Source organism: Saimiri boliviensis, chromosome 11 (genome assembly GCF_048565385.1).
Source record: "Saimiri boliviensis isolate mSaiBol1 chromosome 11, mSaiBol1.pri, whole genome shotgun sequence".
Classification (NCBI taxonomy): Eukaryota; Metazoa; Chordata; class Mammalia; order Primates; family Cebidae; genus Saimiri; species Saimiri boliviensis.
Window position 1 is genome coordinate 42,673,521 of NC_133459.1, and position 19,389 is coordinate 42,692,909.

General features: G+C 56.2%; 2 protein-coding genes across 5 annotated transcripts; both read left to right on the forward strand.

Moving 5' to 3' along the window:
• Positions 1–2,099: 2,099 nt before the first annotated feature.
• Positions 2,100–5,453, forward strand: ATP6V0B (ATPase H+ transporting V0 subunit b). 2 transcript variants are annotated; one of them, XM_003936937.3, is made up of 8 exons: positions 2,107–2,302; positions 3,008–3,056; positions 3,301–3,384; positions 3,512–3,589; positions 3,800–3,869; positions 3,964–4,015; positions 4,216–4,406; positions 5,139–5,453. In XM_003936937.3, the coding sequence occupies exons 1-8, from the start codon at positions 2,236–2,238 to the stop codon at positions 5,163–5,165; spliced, it is 618 nt and encodes a 205-aa protein (XP_003936986.1). In that variant the 5' UTR covers positions 2,107–2,235; the 3' UTR covers positions 5,166–5,453. The 2 variants fall into 2 exon arrangements, with proteins under 2 accessions (XP_039330395.1, XP_003936986.1); XM_039474461.2 differs by lacking the exon at positions 5,139–5,453 and having other exon boundaries at positions 2,100–2,302; positions 4,216–5,132.
• An 890-nt stretch (positions 5,454–6,343) lies between these two features.
• Positions 6,344–19,300, forward strand: B4GALT2 (beta-1,4-galactosyltransferase 2). 3 transcript variants are annotated; one of them, XM_039474458.2, is made up of 7 exons: positions 6,344–6,648; positions 8,235–8,590; positions 8,801–9,036; positions 11,895–12,085; positions 12,307–12,429; positions 12,543–12,647; positions 18,427–19,300. In XM_039474458.2, exons 2-7 carry the CDS (start codon positions 8,287–8,289, stop codon positions 18,575–18,577), a joined length of 1,110 nt encoding a protein of 369 aa, XP_039330392.1. In that variant the 5' UTR covers positions 6,344–6,648; positions 8,235–8,286; the 3' UTR covers positions 18,578–19,300. The 3 variants fall into 3 exon arrangements, with proteins under 3 accessions (XP_039330392.1, XP_039330394.1, XP_039330393.1); XM_039474460.2 differs by having other exon boundaries at positions 6,385–6,659; XM_039474459.2 differs by lacking the exon at positions 6,344–6,648 and adding an exon at positions 6,694–6,753.
• The last annotated feature ends 89 nt before the right edge of the window (positions 19,301–19,389 follow it).

Genomic DNA, 19,389 nt, shown 5'->3' on the forward strand with positions numbered 1-19,389 from the left:
GACCCATCTGTCTTCTTGGGAGCAGCCCAGGACCTTTGGCCAATCCCAGTTCCTGGTCTGTAGTTGAGGGTCTGCCTTTGTCAAAAGGCAAGTGCTAGACAGTCTAGACCAGGGTTTCTCCAACTCATACTGTTGACATTTGGGGCCAGATAATGCTTTGTTGTGGGGCCTGTCCAGCGTATGGTAGGGTGCTGAACAGCATCCCTGGCCTCTGCCCACTAGACAGCAGAAGCACTTTCCCAACTATGACAACCAAAAATGTCTCCAGACATTGGCAAATGTTCCCTGTGGGGGCAAAATTGCCTTCAATTGAGAACCACTGGTGTAGCTAGACCTGCACTGTCCAGTACATTAGCCACTAAATACATGTGGCTAAACTTAAACTTAAGTTAATTAAGATGAAAAGCTGTTTCTCAGTCACATTAGTCATTCAAGTGTTCAGATAGCCACATGAGGGGACAGTGCAGCTACGGGCTATGCCATCATGAAAGTTCTGTTTGTTGGACAGTGTTGGTCTATATTGACTGATTTATTTCTCAGGGAGATCACAGAAACCTGAATAAACCAGATACCTTTTCTCTTTATATTTCTTTTTCATTCATGAAATACTATAGGTCCTGCACAGGTCCTGGGATGTAGATGTTAATTGTATTTGACCAGATTCCTTTCCAGTGTACTTGGAAAGAGAGTTAAATATGCAGTCAGCACACAGTGAAACAGTCCTATCTGAGGAGGGAAGCCTCAGGGACAGCTGGATCCCACAGGAGGTACCTGACAAGGACTGAGAGGAGGCTTCCCAGAGGGCTAACACCTAAACTGGATCTTGTGGAGGAAAAAAATTATTGTCAGGAGAAGAATGAAAAAAGACATTTGGGCTTAAATACAGGCACGAACCAACATGGCGGCTGCTTCAAGCAAGTGGGGTTGATGGATGCTTAAGGTGAAGAGGAGTGAAATGAAAAGACTCGCCTCTTCCCCACATTTGTTGAGAATCTTGTCACAGTGGCATTGTCCAGGGTATTGAAAGTAAACAAAGGAGATGTGGTCCCTGCCCTCAGGGAATGCCTAATCTAATGGTGGCGGCAGAACTGTAAACTGACTTAAGGTAACCTGGGCAAAGTGGGCATCAATCATGTTTTCTACAGATAGGTACTGAGGACACACTTTGTGCCAGGCACTGGAAATACAGCAGTGAATGATACAAAAGCCATGGTGCTTACACTCTTCCAGGGCGAGATGGACAAATAAAATACTTAGTATGCCAAATGGTGATCAGTAAGTACCGTGAGAAATGTAAAGCTGGGAAGCAGAGGAGCGTTTAAGGGAGGCGTTGCAGTATTAAGCAGAATGGTCAGGGAAGGCCTTTTCAAGAAGGTGAGCAAAAACTGAAGGGAAGTTACAGGATGAGCCGCATGGATAGGAGAAGCAGAGGGAGCAAGTGCAAAGGTAGTGAGGTGGGGGTATGGCTGGCACGTTCAAGGAAATAGCAAGGAGGGCAGTGCAGCCAGAGGAGTTAGTGGGGGAGTATTAGAAGGTGAAGTCAGCTGAGGGGCGTGGGGCGCCTAGCAGGCCGTTGTGAGGACTTTGGCTGTTCTTCTGAATGAAATGGGAGCCATCAGGGCATTTCGACAGGGCACTGACATCTTACTGAACCTTAATAAGCATCACCAGGACATCGGGGAAACCCAGCAGGCGCGCTTCCCTGCCACTGGGTTAGGGAAGGCCTGCCGGCAGGACGATTTCAGAGGACGGCAGATGTTAGCCAGGCAGCGGAACTGGCGCCAAGAGGCGCGCGGGGGCGGAGAGGCGGCGTGAGCAAGATGAAGCAGAGGGCACGCGCGGCGCCGCCCGCCACTGGCTAGGACGTATGGTGGCCAGACGGGAGGTCTTAGGGGCCCGCGAGCAGGCTCGGAATAAAACAGGGCTGGCAGGGCGAGGTGGAGACACTCGAGAAGGACCGGCCATATATCGAAGTTCTTAGGAGGGCGCCCGAGCCTCCACCGAGACGCAGAACTACAACCACCACAATCCCCAGCGCCTGCGGTTGCGGCGTTGCCTCGTTCTAGACCCGCGGCGGCGCTGCGCGGGGACCGACGTGGGGTCACGTGACGCCGGCGAGTCAGGTGACACTGCGGGGCGGGCGGACAGACTGCGGGGCGGACGGTGGACGCTGGGACGCGTTTGTAGCTCCGGCCCCACCGTTCCGACCCCCGGACCCCCGCCGTCGTCGCCGCCATGACGGGGCTAGCGCTGCTCTACTCCGGAGTCTTCGTGGCCTTCTGGGCCTGCGCGCTGGTTGTGGGTGAGGCCGGGCCCTGGCGGGCGGGGGCAACATGGCGGGCGGGGGCTGCATCGCGACCAAACTGGCCCGGCTGGAGCCCAGCGGGAAAGTACCCTGCAAGGAATACTGGGCCCCTGCGCGCTCTGCACCCCGGGATCTGGGGACGCGCGCCTGCGAGTGTCTCTGACCCCGACAAAGGAGACCCAGATCTCCAGCTGCTTGAAGAGGGGCACGGGCAGGTGGGGGCCGCGAGGGCAGCACTCCCCTTTCCTGCCACTATCGCTGTCTCCCCCCGCCCCCACGTCTCACTGCAGTCCCCCCTTTCTTGCGCCTGACCGGCCCGCTTGGTCACAAGCCGGCTGCTCCGGTTCCTCTTTTCCCGGTCGCTTTGCCCTCCCCCACCCACAGCTTGTTGGGTAAACAGCGGAACGGACTGGGCCGGCAGGATCTGGCGGGGCCTGGCTGGAGCGCTTGCTCCCTCCGTCTCGCCTCGGATTCAGGCCTGCTTGTGGCGACTGCCTGCGCAAGAGCTTGGTCTGGGAGGTGGCAGAAAATTGAGGCCTAAGCAGAGGAGACAGCTGTACTGTCACCTGGGGCGGGGGGTGGGGGGGGAGCAGCCTGAGGACGCCAGGGAGGTGGCCCTTCAGCTCGGTAGCTACTACTTTAGGTTGAGGAACTTCTCTGTACAAAGCAGCCCGTAACCCCCTTTTTCACTCACTGCTGCAGGAATCTGCTACACCATTTTTGACTTGGGCTTCCGCTTTGATGTGGCATGGTAAGGGAGGGCAGGGGCAGGATTCCCCTTAAAGCTTCTTCCCTGCAGCTTCTCCTCTCCTCTGGTCCCACCCCTTCCACACCACCGCCTGTCTGGGACATGGACCTTCGGAAATATGCAGTCCCTTGTTGCATGTGGAACTGGTGGGGTCAAGGAGGGTTGGTGGGCTAAGATTTTGTGCCCCACTTCCCTGCCAGGGCTCAACTGCTGCCTTCAGTTGCTGCTTTCTCTGCCTCCACAACAGGTTCCTGACGGAGACTTCGCCCTTCATGTGGTCCAACCTCGGCATTGGCCTGGCTATCTCCCTGTCTGTGGTTGGGGCAGCCTGGTGAGTACTGGGGTGGTGGACTCGGGGCAGGAGCTGAGTCATGGCAGGTGGTGTCACTGGGCTCTTAGTTATGCTGGGGGCAGTGACAGCTTGGGCTCTGCTCATCAGTTTTTTATCTTTCCCCCAGGGGCATCTATATTACCGGCTCCTCCATCATTGGGGGAGGGGTGAAGGCCCCCAGGATCAAGACCAAGAACTTGGTCAGGTAAGTGTAAGCGTCCTTGGACGTCTGTCAGAACCAGCTGTGTTGGTGCTGCTTGTGTGTGTGATCTCAGGTACTGCTTCTGACAAGCCGCCTGGTGGGATGGGATGTTAGTGGGGAAAGGTTGCTGGGGACTTTCTGGGCAGGCAGGATGGTTTCTTTCTCATCTCTTTCTCTTTTCCACTCCCTACCCGTAATCTCTACCACGACCAGCATCATCTTCTGTGAGGCTGTGGCCATCTATGGCATCATCATGGCAATTGTCATTAGCAACATGGCTGAGGTATGGAAGGCCAGGGTGGGGGCAGGAATCCATTCCGGTGTGTTCTACACATTGGTTAGAGATTGGATTCTGATTACTTTTCTTCTTCCCTCAGCCTTTCAGTGCCACGGACCCTAAGGCCATAGGCCATCGGAACTACCATGCAGGTAGGTGTCTGGGCATGTGAAGGCAAAATGCTGGGCCTTCATGCCTGCTTCCCTCCCCCTCTCCCAGCTTGGAGCCACATTTTAATATTCTGTTACCTACTTTGGCCTGCTTTCCAGAGTGGGGATGGGGATTAGCCCCATTAGCCCATATCATCCCCATTCCTGGCTCAGCCTCACTGTACCCCTCTCTATCCTCCCAGGCTACTCCATGTTTGGGGCTGGCCTCACCGTAGGCCTGTCTAACCTCTTCTGTGGAGTCTGTGTGGGCATCGTGGGCAGTGGGGCTGCCCTGGCCGATGCTCAGAACCCCAGCCTCTTTGTGAAGATTCTCATCGTGGAGATCTTTGGCAGCGCCATTGGCCTCTTTGGGGTCATCGTCGCAATTCTTCAGGTGCTGAATCCCCTTGGGGAGCCGCTGCGTCCTTGTCCCCAACCTAGCCTCACTCTCCTTCTGGAGAAGCTGAAGCGCGCTCTCTACCTATAACTATAGAGTCCCCCAAACAGCTTCCACCTCCTCATTTCCATCTTCTGGTTTTCTCCTACGGGGGCTCTCTATTTTTGGCTTTGATTTGGTGTCACTGACAACAGCCCTGTTCCCCCCACCCCCAATGCTTTGTATCTGTATAGCTCTCACTTAGTCTCTCCCTCTTTTTTTCATTTCTGTTCTTTCATGCTCTTCATGTCTCTTGTCTGTATTTGTGATCTAGACTAGAATGGGATTTTGTCTGTTTATATCAGTCTGTCATGGTGTGTTTGACCGTCTCTTGGAGCTATGTGTATCTCTGTGAGATGCCTGTCAGTAGGACAGCATTGTCTAAATTGTGTGTGTCTAGTCTGAAAGTGTAAGTTTGTGACTAAGGATCAGCTTGAGGGTCTGAGTGTGACTGTGGCTGCTTGACTGGGTTGACTCTTAGTGACTACCTTTATCCATACGTCACTTCTCTCCATCTGTCTGTCCCACAGCCTAACTCTGTGGTTGTCTGTCATAGTGTGTCCCTCATGGTTAGTCATACATCTCTTGTGATCTGTCCATCCAACCATGTGCTAGGTCTAAATCTGTCATTTGTCACTGCCTTACCTATTCCTCTGTCCCCGCCTGATTTCTCCTCTTCTTCTTTTGCAGACCTCCAGAGTGAAGATGGGTGACTAGACGATACGTGTGGGTGGGGCCGTGCCTCACTCTTATTTATTGCTGGTTTAACTGGGACAGCTGGAGCTGTATCCCTTAGCCTTTCAGAGGCTTGGTGTTCAGGGCCCTCCCTGCACTCACCTCTCGCTGCCTGTTGACTTGGAGGCACTGCAGTCCAGGCTGAGTCCTCAGTGCGGGGAGCAGGCTGTTGCTGATGATTCTGTGCAGCTGTGCACCTGTCTCCTCCACCTCTACCCCCAACCCATTGTCCTAGTGTTTGTGAAATAAACTTGGTATTTGTCTGGGTCAGTGCCGCTTCTGTTGTCCTCTTGCGCCACCATTCACAGAGGAATGGTAAAGGGGCCTGTACGCCTCAGCCTCATGCCAATCCCTTGTCCGCTTTCTGACTGCACACCTCTGATCTGCACAGAGCTGGCTCCTGGGTAGAGAGGTAAGGGTGCTGGGCAGAGGACTCTGTAGCCCCCAAACATCCTTGTTGAGGGGATGAGGGAGTGTGCAGATATGGGCCCTTGGTGTGTTTGTGCCTGTGACTCCTTTGCTCAGCAGTCTAACTGACCACCATGCCCGAGTTGTCTGACTACGTCTACTTACCTGGTGGTACACTGGGGCATCAACATCTCCGTCTCTGTGAGGCCTGGAGCCCAGGCAGTGGCCTCTACCCCGAGTGATAGTCCAGTCCCAGCAGTATCTCCTCCCAGAAACCTCTACTCTGATCCTTGTTCCCAGGGCCCTAGGGAGCTCCTCCTGACCCTGTCCAATATTGTTTTCTCTTTCCCTGACCCTGTTTCCTGTTACCCTAGAAGCCCTGGCCACCTCCAGCCCACGCCTTTAAGGGTTCTGCCCCCTCTCTGCTGGTCGATCTTGAATCTTGCTCCAATTAAAGAGTTGACAAATCCCTAGTCCCCCTGCTTCAGTCCGCCCAACCTCCAGGCCCCCCGTCCTGTGGAGCTCGCACTCGGATCCAATCCCTACTCCCCGCTAAAGGGCTCTACAGTCCGCACCCGCTCGCCGATCCGACCTCTAAGCCCACCCCTTGGACAAGCCTGACCCATTTACTCCGCCCCTCTCGGGTCCCTGTCTCCTGGGTGCCCCGGCTCTGCCGCGGGCAGGGCGGGCTCACAGCGGCGCGCGGCGGGTACGGGCGTGCTGGAGGCGGGCGCGCGCGCGCGGGCGCGCGGGCCAGGCCTGCCCCTCCGAGGCGCCGTAGCGCGGGAGGGAGGCGGCGGCGCTGTGGTCCTTGGGTTCGCCGGTCCGTGGGTCTGCCCGGCCGCCCGGCCCCGCCCTGCCCCCCGGGGCGGCTCGGCTCCATGGCCGGCGGCGGCGGCGGCGGCGGCGGGAGGCGACCCGGGGGCCGCGGTGGCCGCTGACCGGACGGCGGGAGGCGGCGGGGCCGGGCCATGGGGGACGGAACCGTCCGCAGCCGCCGGAGCCGGGAGCCCTGCCCAAGCCGGAGCGGCGTCCCCTGCTGAGCCCCGAGCGCCGGGTGAGAGGAGGGTGCGCGCAGCCCCCATCCAGGGCCCCGAGATTCCAGACCCGGCCCCGCGAAGGGCACCCCGAGCGCGGCCCCCAGATTCCAACCCAGGAGCCGGTGAGAGAGGCGCTGGCGGCCAGACCGGCCTGGCTGCCCCCACCCCGCCCCCACTCCGGCGCCCCTCCTGGGCTCCTCCGCCCGCGCCCAGCCGGCCTCTCTCATTGTCCTCGCTCGCCCCGGCCTCGTGGCGCGGGGAGGCGTTACGTTCACGTTTCCCCTTGGCTTTTGCCTCGGCCCCTGTCCTCCACCCACTTCCTCTGCCCCCAGGCTCCACACCCACCCGGTCTGTGCGGCCTGTCCGTCCCCGGGTGCCACGTGTTCGGCCTGCCAGCCCCGCCCAAACGCACCCTTCAGCCTGGCCGCCAGCCTGACCCAGAACCCCTGCGCCGGAGGGAGGGTGGGAATGTTTGCACGTGGGTCTGGGTGTGAGCTGCCTGGGAGCCTGGATGTATGGCTGTGGAAGTCCAGGAGCAGGGGCTTTGTTTGTGAGTGTGGGACTTCGTGTGTTACTGTCACCCGGGTGTGTCTGTGACTCTGTAGTTTATGTGTCTGAGTGTGGATGACTAGCTGGGACCAGGGTGTCCCTGTGATTCTGTGTGCCTGTGAGACTCGCCCCGCACCCTGAAGCACTGCCAGAAGTGGCTGCCGCTCTCTTGGAACCATAGCTGGAGCCATCGCCCAGGCAAGACCCCTTCCTGCCAAGCCCAGAGCTGTGCTGTCTCCAGGCCCAAGCATCCCCTGTTCTGGGAATCAGAACCAGCTGTGCTGGGCAGGGCCCAGAGTCCTGGTCCCAGTCCCACGGGGCTGGCTTTGAGGTCTTACTTAAGTGAGGGGTGCCCCTGCCCCAGCCTTTATTTTGAGGTTTTGCTCTAGTGGGAAGGGAAAACGTAAACATCCAGTCCGTATTTGGGGCCCCGGGATGCTGAGGGAACTTCCCAGCCTGGTCCCAGTTGTCTGGGCCTGCTTGCTGCTGGGATCTGAATGAGCAAACCACTTCCTAGCGTGGCTCCTGGAAAGGCTAAATGAAGTCATGAGTAGAAAGTGCTCCTGCATGGTAGGTGCACAGTATTGTCTGTCTTCCCCCTTCCCCAAGCAGTGAGTTCTGGGTCGAGGATGCTGCCCTGTGGGATGTCGTCTCAGGGGCACTGGTGCACAGGAGGGTCTATAGATAAACATATTTCCATACTTAGGTACAAACCACTGTGGTCAGAGTTCACATGTCTGTGTTCCCGGGAAGGTGTGAGTGTGTAGATTTGTGCAGTGAGGGTGCCTGAGTGTGTCAGTGAGGTGGAGGACAGTAAGTGTATGTGGCTTAGTAGTGGGGTATGCTTGAGGATGTGCACTTAACGGAGTTGCTGGGAACTGTGCCTGGGTGTCCGTTTGCAGGTGAATAATGTGAGTCGCTGAGTGTGAAAGGGTATGAGCAGGTCAGTGTGGGGTGTGGCCCATGAGTGTGCGAAGCTGGGCGGGAGGTGGGTGGGCAGTCTTGCCTGTCCCGCCCTGACCTGCTGGATATGTTTCTCTCCTACCCTGCTCAGGCCGGCAGCCGGATGCCCGGGCCCACTGGGCGGGCCAGCGGCCGCCTGCGGGATGAGCAGACTGCTGGGGGGGACGCTGGAGCGCGTCTGCAAGGCTGTGCTCCTTCTCTGCCTGCTGCACTTCCTCGTGGCCGTCATCCTCTACTTTGACGTCTACGCCCAGCATCTGGCTTTCTTCAGCCGCTTCAGTGCCCGAGGCCCTGCCCGTGCCCTCCACCCAGCTGCCAGCAGCAGCAGCAACTGCTCCCGGCCCAACGCCACCGCCCCTAGCTCCGGGCTCCCTGAGGTCCCCAGTGCCCGGCCCGGTCCCACGGTTCCCGTGCTGCCACCCTGTTCTGACTCACCACCTGGTCTTGGTGAGCCTGGAGGGTAGGGCCTGCCTTTGGGGAAAAGAGGGTCTTACCAGTTTGACAGAGAAAAGGTGTCTAGACTCATGGGGGTGTCAAGGGTCCAGGTCTAAGAGGGCTATTCTTGGGGTTTCCTAGCCCACCCCCAGGCTGAGGGTGGGGGCTGGTATCTGTGGATTCTGACCAACGCCCTGATTCCTGACACTGTCCTGCTTGCAGTGGGCAGACTGCTGATCGAGTTCACCTCACCCATGCCCCTGGAGCGGGTGCAGAGGGAGAACCCAGGCGTGCTCATGGGCGGCCGATACACACCGCCCGACTGCACCCCAGCCCAGACGGTGGCGGTCATCATCCCCTTTAGACACCGGGAGCACCACCTGCGCTACTGGCTCCACTATCTACACCCCATCTTGAGGCGGCAGCGGCTGCGCTACGGCGTCTATGTCATCAACCAGGTGCCTATGCGGGGCCTGTGTGCCTATTGGTGTATGTGTGGGTTGGGGGCATTTGTGGGTCCTTGTCTGCCCATGGCCATGTGGATATGTGGTTGTACCTGGGCGTAGGAGTCTGTTTGTGTGTGCGTCGAGGGGTGTGTGTGTGAATGTTGGCATGCACACTGGCAGGTGTGTGCATGGTCTCAGAAGGGGTTGAGCCCCACTCTCTACCCTTGGCAGCCCCCACTCCATGGTGGTGCAGGCCTAGGGTATGCTGGAGGAGGAGGTGTTGAGGGCCCTGAGGAGAGGGAGCTGGACCCTGAAAGAAGGATGAAGCCTGCAGAACCCTTTGGGATAGGTGCCAGCCCAGCCTGAGGCCAGCACTCAGCTCAGCATCTTAAGGCCTTTGATGGGCCTGGCTAGGGCTGGCCACTAGGTCCCAGAAGGGACCTCTGATGCAGGCTCCTCTGGCCCGACCACAGAGGCCTCCTAGACTTGGACATGGGTCCCTCCAGTAGGATGGGGCACAGGTGGAGGTGGAGCAGGGGGCCGTGGAACATGGAAGGCAGTTGTTGGGAAGCAGTTGTTGAGATGGGTCTTAAGGGATGAATAGGCGTGAGGGGCTGAGGAAGCCAGCATTCTAGGCAGAGGGACCTGGAGGATGCAGGCCCAGTGAGAGGACTGGCCTCGTGTTCAGGAACTATTGGCTGAGGTGTGGTGTCCAGCATGTGGCTGGTTAGCAAGGATGTGGCTGGAGGAATTGGAGGTCAAACTGAGAAGTGCCTTGGGAGGCCCGCTGGCAGTGAGTCCGGCCCAAAGGTGGCAGGGCAGCATGGCAGGTTATAAGGGGAGAGGGACTTGTACGTTTGCTTTGTAGAAGGGTTGCTCTGGGCGCATATGGAGTGTGGATGGAGAGGGGAGATTAGAGGCAGCGTGGCCCATTTGGGAGAGAGGATGATGCCCAGGAAAGAGGTAGTGACCCTGCGGATGAATGGGGTGGGAGTTGCGGGGAAGAAGCGGGATGTTACGCAAGTAGTGGAGAGTGAGAGAAGAGCTACGTCAGGACAACGCGAGGGTTTCCGCCTTGGCCGTTGGCTGTGCTTGTGAGTGAGATGGGGACACAGGAGCTGGGCCAGCTCTGGGGGAGTGTGACTCTGAATCCTTTCTTGCGTGTGATGAGTTTGAGTGCCTGTGGGAAGTACATGTTTAGCAGGCAGTTAGACAAATGAGTCTGGACCCAGAAGGGAGGTCTGCATGGAGAGAGGGGTCTGGGAGCACCAGGATGTACATGGTCTGGTCCCTAAAACCAACAATGTCTGACCTGCCAGGGAGCACGGGGCATGGGGAGGAGAAAGCCAGCACTTAAGGGATGGAGGGAAAAAGAGGCCGCTACAGAGGCTGAGAGGATTGGCCAGAAGGGTCGGAGGAGACCCAGGGGAGTGTGGGATCCCGGAAGCCCAGCAGTCAGTGTCAGGAAGGAGACGTGGCAGCTGCATGAGCACTGTGGGGGTGTGAGGAGGGATGTGGACCAAGACTCGTCCAGTGGATTTAGCAACAAGGTGGGCCCAGCGAGAGCCATTTCAGGGGCATGGTGGGGGCGGAAGCAGATTGCAGTGGGTTGAAGAAGGAATCGGATTTGACGAAATGAAAATAACCAATTAGAGACAACTCTTTAAAAAAAAAAGTCCCTGCTGAGAAGGGAAGGCAAAAGGTAGGGTGGTGGCTGGAGGGAGGTTTGTTTTTTCAGATGGGAGAGGATTGAGCATGTTTATGAGCCATGTGGGAGAGACACAGGGCTGGTGGGAGGTCAGAAGGAGTGCTGATGAGCTGGGAGGAAAGCACAGTCTCTCCAAGGGCTGTGGGAAGAGAAGGTGCAGGAGAGGGAGGGAAGAGAGCTGGCGGGCCTGGGCAGGTCAGGGTTCCAGAGGGGAGCAGCTCCCACCTCTCCCGGCAGTGGCTTTGCTAGTAGAAAGGAGGGGCTTTCTCTCCTCATTCCAGAAAGGCCACTCACTGACTCCCTCTCCAGGAACCTTTCTGGCTCTCACCTGGAGATTGTGGATTGGGGCAGGGGCTCAGGTCAGCTCCTCCCATTGAATGCTTCCTGCTATGTCCAGAGTTTGGTGCTGAGGCCTACATGGCCAGGACCCCTGGAGCCCTAATTCTTGGGGGATCCCAGGCTCGCTGGACTGTGACTGCCTAGAGGCCCTCTGCTTCTCATTTTGTTGGAGAGACAAGTGAATGTAGCCCGGCCCTGTCTTGGTCTCAGAGGCTGCCCAGGCAGCTGGATGCAGCTCTAGGGAGCCTGAGGCTCAGTGGCATAATCCCCACGGCTCCTGCATCTTAGACACTGGTCGTTTGGGGCATTCGTTATTCGTCTCACTGCATGACTCTATACACAGCAGGGATGGAACCAGGGCTGGCCATCTCTCAAATCCCTGCTGGCACAAAGGAGAGAGAGCCATGGGGTGTGTTTGAATGAGTGAATAAGACGAGAATGCCACATGACAGTGTCAATGGGTATTGGCAGAAAGGAAGCCCATGGGAAGGAAGGAATAAGTGTACTGGAGTGGGGAAGTTTGGTCAGAGGAGCCTCTCCAGCCCTGAGTGTGACAAGCACAGGTACTGCTAACCCCAAGGCCTGCAGGCAAGGAAGAGTCTTTCATATTCTGGGGCTGCTGAGGGATGTCGTGTGGCTGGGCCTCAGGATCTGAGGGCAGTGGCCAAATCCCAGGTGAGAAGCTGGACTGGATCCTGAGAGTCTGGTGGAGCCATGCAGCGAGGGCGCTGGTAGACCCCCAGGGACTGCTCTGGAGCGTGGCAAAGGGGCAGGGGCTTGCTGGTCACAAGCCCAGAGCTGACCTGCCCCTGCCCCAACCCAGCATGGTGAGGACACCTTCAACCGGGCCAAGCTGCTCAACGTGGGCTTCCTAGAGGCGTTGAAGGAGGACGCCACCTATGACTGCTTCATCTTCAGCGATGTGGACCTGGTCCCCATGGATGACCGCAATCTATACCGCTGTGGCGACCAGCCCCGCCACTTTGCCATTGCCATGGACAAGTTTGGCTTCCGGTGAGGGCTCTCTTCTCAACTACACCCAGTCCCCCTGCCCCCGCCATATGCTGGCCCACTTCCAGCCCCAGAGCCCCACTTGCTCCTGGTTCCAGCCCCAGACCCCACTGGTGAGGCTGGATACTCCCTGGACCCCACTGGACATTCCCCCCGACCCTGTCTCTGGTCCTTCCCCTGGAGTCCCCTTGGGGCTTACTGACACCTGCTCTCCCATGCCACAGGCTGCCCTATGCCGGCTACTTCGGAGGTGTGTCAGGCCTGAGTAAGGCTCAGTTTCTGAGAATCAATGGCTTCCCCAATGAGTACTGGGGCTGGGGTGGTGAGGATGATGACATCTTCAACCGGTGAGTAAGCACGGGGTGGGGAATAGGCTGGGTGGGTGAGGGTGAGATGCAGACTGGGTGGGGCTCCTTGCCCTTCTTCGGGCCCATTCTAGTCTGTCTGTCCCCATCCTCAGGATCTCCCTGACTGGGATGAAGATCTCACGCCCAGACATCCGAATCGGCCGCTACCGCATGATCAAGCACGACCGCGACAAGCATAATGAACCCAACCCGCAGAGGTGACCCAGCACCCTCACCCCCACTCCCCAGAGTGACCCAGCACCCTCACCCCCTACTCCCCAGAGATGACCCCAGCACCCTCACCCCCACTCCCCAGAGTGACCCAGCACCTTCATCCCCTGCTCCCCAGAGTGACCCAGCGCCCTCACCCCCTGCTCCCCAGAGTGACCCAGCACCCTCACCCCCCTGCTCCCTAGAGTGACCCAGCACCCTCACCCCCTGCTCCCCAGAGTGACCCAGCACCCTCACCCCCTGCTCCCCAGAGTGACCCAGCACCCTCACCCCCTGCTCCCCAGAGTGACCCAGCACCCTCATCCCCCTGCTCCCCAGAGTGACCCAGCACCCTCACCCCCTGCTCCCCAGAGTGACCCAGCACCCTCACGCCCTGCTCCCCAGAGATGACCCCAGCACCCTCACCCCCTGCTCCCCAGAGTGACCCAGCACCCTCATCCCCTGCTCCCCAGAGTGACCCAGCACCCTCACCCCCTGCTCCCCAGAGTGACCCAGCACCCTCACCCCCTGCTCCCCAGAGATGACCCCAGCACCCTCACCACCTGCTCCCCAGAGTGATCCCAGCACCCTCACCCCCTGCTCCCCAGAGATGACCCCAGAACCCTCACCCCCACTCCCCAGAGATGACCCCAGCACCCTCACATCACTCCCCAGAGTGATCCCAGCACCCTCATCCCCACTCCCCAGAGATGACCCCAGCACCCTCACATCACTCCCCAGAGTGATCCCAGCACCCTCACCCCCACTCCCCAGAGATGACCCCAGCACCCTCACCCCCACTCCCCAGAGATGACCCCAGCACCCTCACATCACTCCCCAGAGTGATCCCAGCACCCTCACCCCCACTCCCCAGAGATGACCCCAGCACCCTCACCCCCACTCCCCAGAGTGACCCCAGCACCCTCACCCCCACTCCCCAGAGATGACCCCAGCACCCTCACCCCCACTCCCCAGAGATGACCCCAGCACCCTCACCCCCACTCCCCAGAGATGACCCCAGCACCCTCACATCACTCCCCAGAGTGATCCCAGCTCCCTCATCCCCACTCCCCAGAGATGACCCCAGCACCCTCACCCCCACTCCCCAGAGTGACCCCAGCCAGGAGCCTCACCCCCTAGTCCCCAGAGGTGACCCCAGCACCCTCACCCCTTACTCCCTAGAGGTGGCTTCCCAATATCTCCAACTCTTGATTCCAAGTGCCCCCATCCCTGACCCCCCAGTGGGGGACCACCAAGCATCCTTGACTCCAAAGAAGTGACTCCTTGTGCTACTGATTCCCTGAGGTGATCCAAGGCCCCTGAGTCCTGGAGGTGACTGCTGGCACCTCGACTGTTGTCCCCCAACCCCCAGCCCAGCCTCAGCCCAATATCACTTACCCCTGGCCTGATTCCTAGAGATGACTAGAATTTAATGTCAGGGCCCAAATAGTTGTTGAGTAGATTGCATTCCCTTTGGTGCCCTCACAGAGCTCACTTGTGTACCTGTGGGACCCCTGCCGGGGCAGATAGGACAAGAGATAGTGGGTGCTGGGCACAGCTTCTGCAGACCTGAAAAAGGGGGCCTGAGCAGTATGGGAAGAGGGTGTGGAAAGACAGTGCCCACCCCTCTGAAATGGAAGGAGGTGGGTGTATCTCTTAGGAGGTAGCCACATTTGCTATCTGGGGCTGGCTGGGAGAAAGGCCTAAAGGGTGTGTGAAATGTTAACAAAGGCTTCCTGGGCTTCCTGATGCTGCTCTGAGACTTGTGCTAAACTTTCTAGGGGTAGGAGACCCAGAGAAGTCACACCCAATCCCTGCTCTCCCTTACCAAGTTCATTCTAGGCAGGGAGATAGTCACGGAGACAGGCAGTTTTAGCACAAGGTGATCACGGCAAGGTGCTCTCTTGGCAGAAAAGGGAAGGATTGGTGATGGAAGTCTTCCTGGAGGAGGTGATGGTAAACTGGAGTTTGAAATAGTTATTAATTTAATAAATTTTTGCCTCACACCTACCTTAGGCACAGTGTTAGATTACCCAGGCTAATAGAGGAAGCCAGCCTGCATAAGGAGAGTCATATCTGGAAGAGTCTGGAATGTGAACATATATATATACCAAGAGTCCTAAACTATTTGGTTTTAAGATCTCTGAGGACTGATAGTGACAGTGGGCCAGGGGGAAAGTCAGGGCTGGATGTTAGGGGTTTGTTTTTTTCTTTTGCCATTTCACCATGTAAGTGTCAGGGGTCTTGAATACCAGATGGGAGTTCAACTTTTTTGTCCCAGAGGACTCGGGAGCCGTGGAAAGACTTGAAGCAGGGAGAGGCGGGGGTTTGGGGGTGAGATTTGGGTTTAAAGGGCGTGCTGCTTGAGCTTCAGAAAGGTGCAAGCCTGGCTTAGCCATTGGGAGGAGCAGGAGAGAAAGTCGACCAGGCCTGAAGGAATCGATGGAGTCCGAGGGAGCATGATGGGACTGGGCCTGGGGATGGAGGTGCTGGGTCCCCAGCTTGAGAAGGAGGGTTTTCCTACTCTGAACACAGCGGGTAGGAGTTGGGGAGGTGGTTTGTGGCACTGGTGTGGGGTTGGTGCTTGGCAGAAGCATGAGGCACTGGGGAGTGCAGGGAGCTGATGAAAAAGCAGTTCTGATGAAAACCATGGTCAGCAGGAAAGGGGTGACAGACTGAGAGAAGAGGGGCTTCAGGGCATCTCGGGGAGGGTGTTCCATACTGGCTGGCTCAGGAGGGAGATCTGAGCTGAACTCAGAACGACTGGGAGGATCGAAACACAAGCACATGCCAGAAGCCTTGGTCCTGTTTCAGGAGTCGCCTGCCTAGGGCCACCATCAGTTAGACATGTCTGGCTTGGTTCTGGAAGTGGCAAGATAGGAAGTTTCTGGCTTAAGGAACTCTGTCAATGGTGATTCTCTCTACCTAATTCCTGTTGCCTAAAATCTGAGAGTTCTAGATTCTTCTTTTCCTCACTCTGCATATCCAAACCCATCAGCAAGTCATATCACTGCCACCCCTGAAACGTATTTGAGTCCATTTGCTTTCCCCTTTACCACCCTTACCCTAGTCCAGCCTCTGGGATCTTGCCTGGACTACTACAGTGGCTCGCCCCCTGAACTGGGTTACAAATTTCTCAGAGCCTTTACACATTTCATTCTGACAATGAAAGTATGAGCCGCTCACTTAGAGCCCTGCCCCTACACAGGGTGCTTGAACCTCCCAGCTGATATTCTGCTTTCCATGTGCCTCATTCAGATTTAACCACTCAGCTTTGCAAAATCTGATTCCCACTTTAGGGTTGGCATGTGCTCTGACCTCTGCCTGGAGTGCTTTCCCCCTGCCCTCAGCTCAGTGTCACATATGCCCTCTTGTCTCTCTTAGCACTCTGATGTTTTCCCTGTTACCTTCATCCCCTGGAGAAGCCAGCTTGCCCTGGGAGGAAGGACCCCACCTGTCATGGCCATGGTGGTAGCCTTGGTGCTTAGGCACAGCCTGGCACATGGTGGTGCTCAGTAAATAACTGGCGAAAGAGTCACTAAAGGACGAGGAACAGAGAAAATGGCACAGGCATGGGGAGTAAAAATGATGCCTCTGATGCAGGACACAGTGTGCTTGAGGTGCCTGTGGGATGCCTGGTCTCAGGCTTAGAAAGGTCTGAGTTGACCTTACACGGTGGCTCATGCCTGTAATCCCAGCTTTTTGGGAGGCCGAGGTAGGTGGATCACTTGAGGTCAGGAGCTTGAGACCAGCCTGGCCAACGTAGTGAAACCTTGTCTATACTAAAAATGCAAAAAAAAAAAAAAAAAAAAAAAAAAACACTGGGTACAGTGGCTCACACCTGTAATCCCTGGACTTTGGGAGGCCAGTGTGGGTGGATCACCTGAGGTCAGGAGTTCAAGACCAGCCTGGCCAAAATGGTGAACCCTGTCTCTACTAAAAATACCAAAAAAATTAGCTGGGCGTGGTGGCGGGTACCTGTAATCCCACCTACTGGGGAGGCTGAGGCAGAAGAATCACTTGACTCCAGGAGGCAGAGGTTGCAGTGAGCCAAGATTGCACCACTGCACTCGCCTAGGCAACAGAGTGAGACTCCATATCAAAAAAAAAAAAAAAAAAAAAAAAAAAGCTAGACATGGTGGCACATACCTGTAATCCCAGCTCTTCAGGAGGTTGAGGCAGGAGAATCAGTTGAACTCAGGAGGTGGAGTTTGCAGTGAGCCAAGATCACGCCATTGCACTCCAGTCCAGGCAACAGAGAGAGAATCTGTCTTTAAAAAAAAAAAAAAGTCTGAGCTGAGAGGAGATTTATGAGGGTGTCAGATTTCTGTTTTTTGACTGAAACAGGTGAGATCTATGTTTTGAGGGCCGATGCAAGAGCAGAAGGGTTCCTGTCAAGTCGACCCTGGAAGAGGCCAGGATGGCTTAAGCCTGGGCACCAGATAGCCCATATTGGGTTTGGTGGTGTTAACTTAAAAATCACTAGATCAGCCATTGCAGTGGCTCATACCTGTAATCCCAGCACTTTGGGAAGCCAAGGCTGGCAGATCACCTGAGGTTAGGAGTTTGAGACCAGCCTGACCAACATGGTGAAACCCCATCTCTACTAAAAATACAAAAATTAGCTGGGTGTGGTGGTGCACACCTGTAATCCCAGCTACTCGGGAGGCTGAGGCAGGAGAATCGCTCGAACCTGGGAGGAGGAGGTTGCAGTGAGCTGAGGTTTCGCCATTGCACCCTAGGAGCCTGGGCAGCAGAGCAAGACTCTGTTTTAAAAAAAAAACAACAAAAACTGGATCAATAACTTTGAAAAGGAGATTTTATTTCTCCTTTATAAAGGGTTACGATCTGCAGACCGGCTTGGAAGGACCCACTGACTTGGAAGAAGAGCCTCAAGCCAAAGCCTTAACAGGCACTATGAGGGAGAGAGGAGTAAGATAGGAATTTTAGTTGAATGGATTGGTCAACAGATTATCAGAGGAGCTATGAATATTTATGGCAGGGGTCCTGACATATGCATATTGAACAGATATGCATGTTATACACCACCCTTGTTCACCTTAGGGTGGAGGCTTAATATTTAAATATATTGCAGTTAGGCTGTTAGGCCCTGTCTGTCAAAAAGACAAAAGCATTCAAGTGTGCAGCCTCTGTAAACGGGCTAGAACCAGTCCATGGTAGATGGTCTCATCAGTAGAAGGTTACTGAAATCAGTCTCTTGTCCCACCAAAGCTATAGTTGTGGCTTGGAGAACAGGGGCAGAGGGGTCAACATTTGTCTGGCAGTGGGTGAGCTGCAAATTGTTTTTTTTTCCCTATTATTTTTAGCTTTAATATATTACCACGTTGTGCAAGTTGTTTTAATATTGGTTATCTCAAGTCCAGTACTTGTTTAGCTGCCACAGAAAAAGAAAGCCCTTGTGGCAGTTAGAGCATAGTCCGTTCTTTAAGTGCAGAGGTGCACGACTTAACCCTTGTCTGGCGTGGCCTTAGGTCCTATTTATAATTAGGTGCCTTAGTGACACAAAGAATGCATTCTGTCAGTCTTGAGTCTCTGCTTTGACATTAATGCTGGTCATTTGTTGTGTCTAAACTGCAGAAGGATGTGGGAATAACAAGGCATGTTTGACGTCCCTTCCCATCATGGCTGGAAACTCCGTTTTTAAAGTTTCTCTGGGATCCCCTTGGCCAACAGGGGGTCCATTTGGTTGGTTGGGGGGTGTAGGATTTTATATTTAGTTTACAGTGGTTAGTTAGCTCTGATATAGATCATTTCCTTCCTATCTAGGTTTACCAAGATTCAGAACACGAAGCTGACCATGAAGCGGGATGGCATTGGGTCAGTGCGGTACCAGGTTTTGGAGGTGTCTCGGCAACCACTCTTTACCAATATCACAGTGGACATTGGGCGGCCCCCGTCATGGCCCCCTCGGGGCTGACACTAACGGACAGAGGCTCTTGGTGCCGAGGATTGCCTGCCAGAGGACTGACCACAGCCTGGCTGGCAGCTGCTCTCTGGAGGACCTCCAGGACTGAGACTGTGGGCTCTGTTTTCCGAGGGTCTTCAGTAGGCCTCCTAGCTACACCTGGAAGTTTCAGAACCCACTTTGAGGGGCCTCCTGCCTGGACAGGCTCTTCAAGTGTGGCCCTCTTTGGAGTCAACCTTCCTTCCTGATCCCCTCCCCCTAGCCCAGCCCCAGTCACTGTCAGGGTCGGGCCAGCCCCTGCACTGCCTCGCGGAGTGGCCTGGGCTAGGTCACTCTACCTCTCTGTGCCTCAGTTTCCCCCCCCTTGAGTCCCCTAGGGCCTGGAAGGGTGGGAGGTATGTCTAGGGGGCAGTGTCTCTTCCAGGGGGAATTCTCAGATTTTGGGAACCCCCTTGCTCCCAGGGGAGGGGAAACCTTTTTCATTCAACATTGCAGGGGGCAAGCTTTGGTGTGCCCCCTGATGAGGAGCAGCCCCAGGAGGGGACCAGAGGGGATGCTGTGTCGCTGCCTGGGATCTTGGGTTTGGTCTTTGCATGGGAGGCGGGTGGGGCTTAGATCAGTAAGTCTGGTTCCCGCCTCCCTGTCTCAGAGAGGAGGCAGGAGCCCCAGGGCCGGCTCATGTTTGTACATTGCACAGAAACTTGTGTGGGTGCTTTAGTAAAAAACGTGAATGGAGCAGTTCCCGTCTGTTTGGGGGTGGGGGTCGGGTCCCTGAACATGGTTACCCTGAGTGTTTTGTGGTGGAAGGGCGCTTGGGATATTTT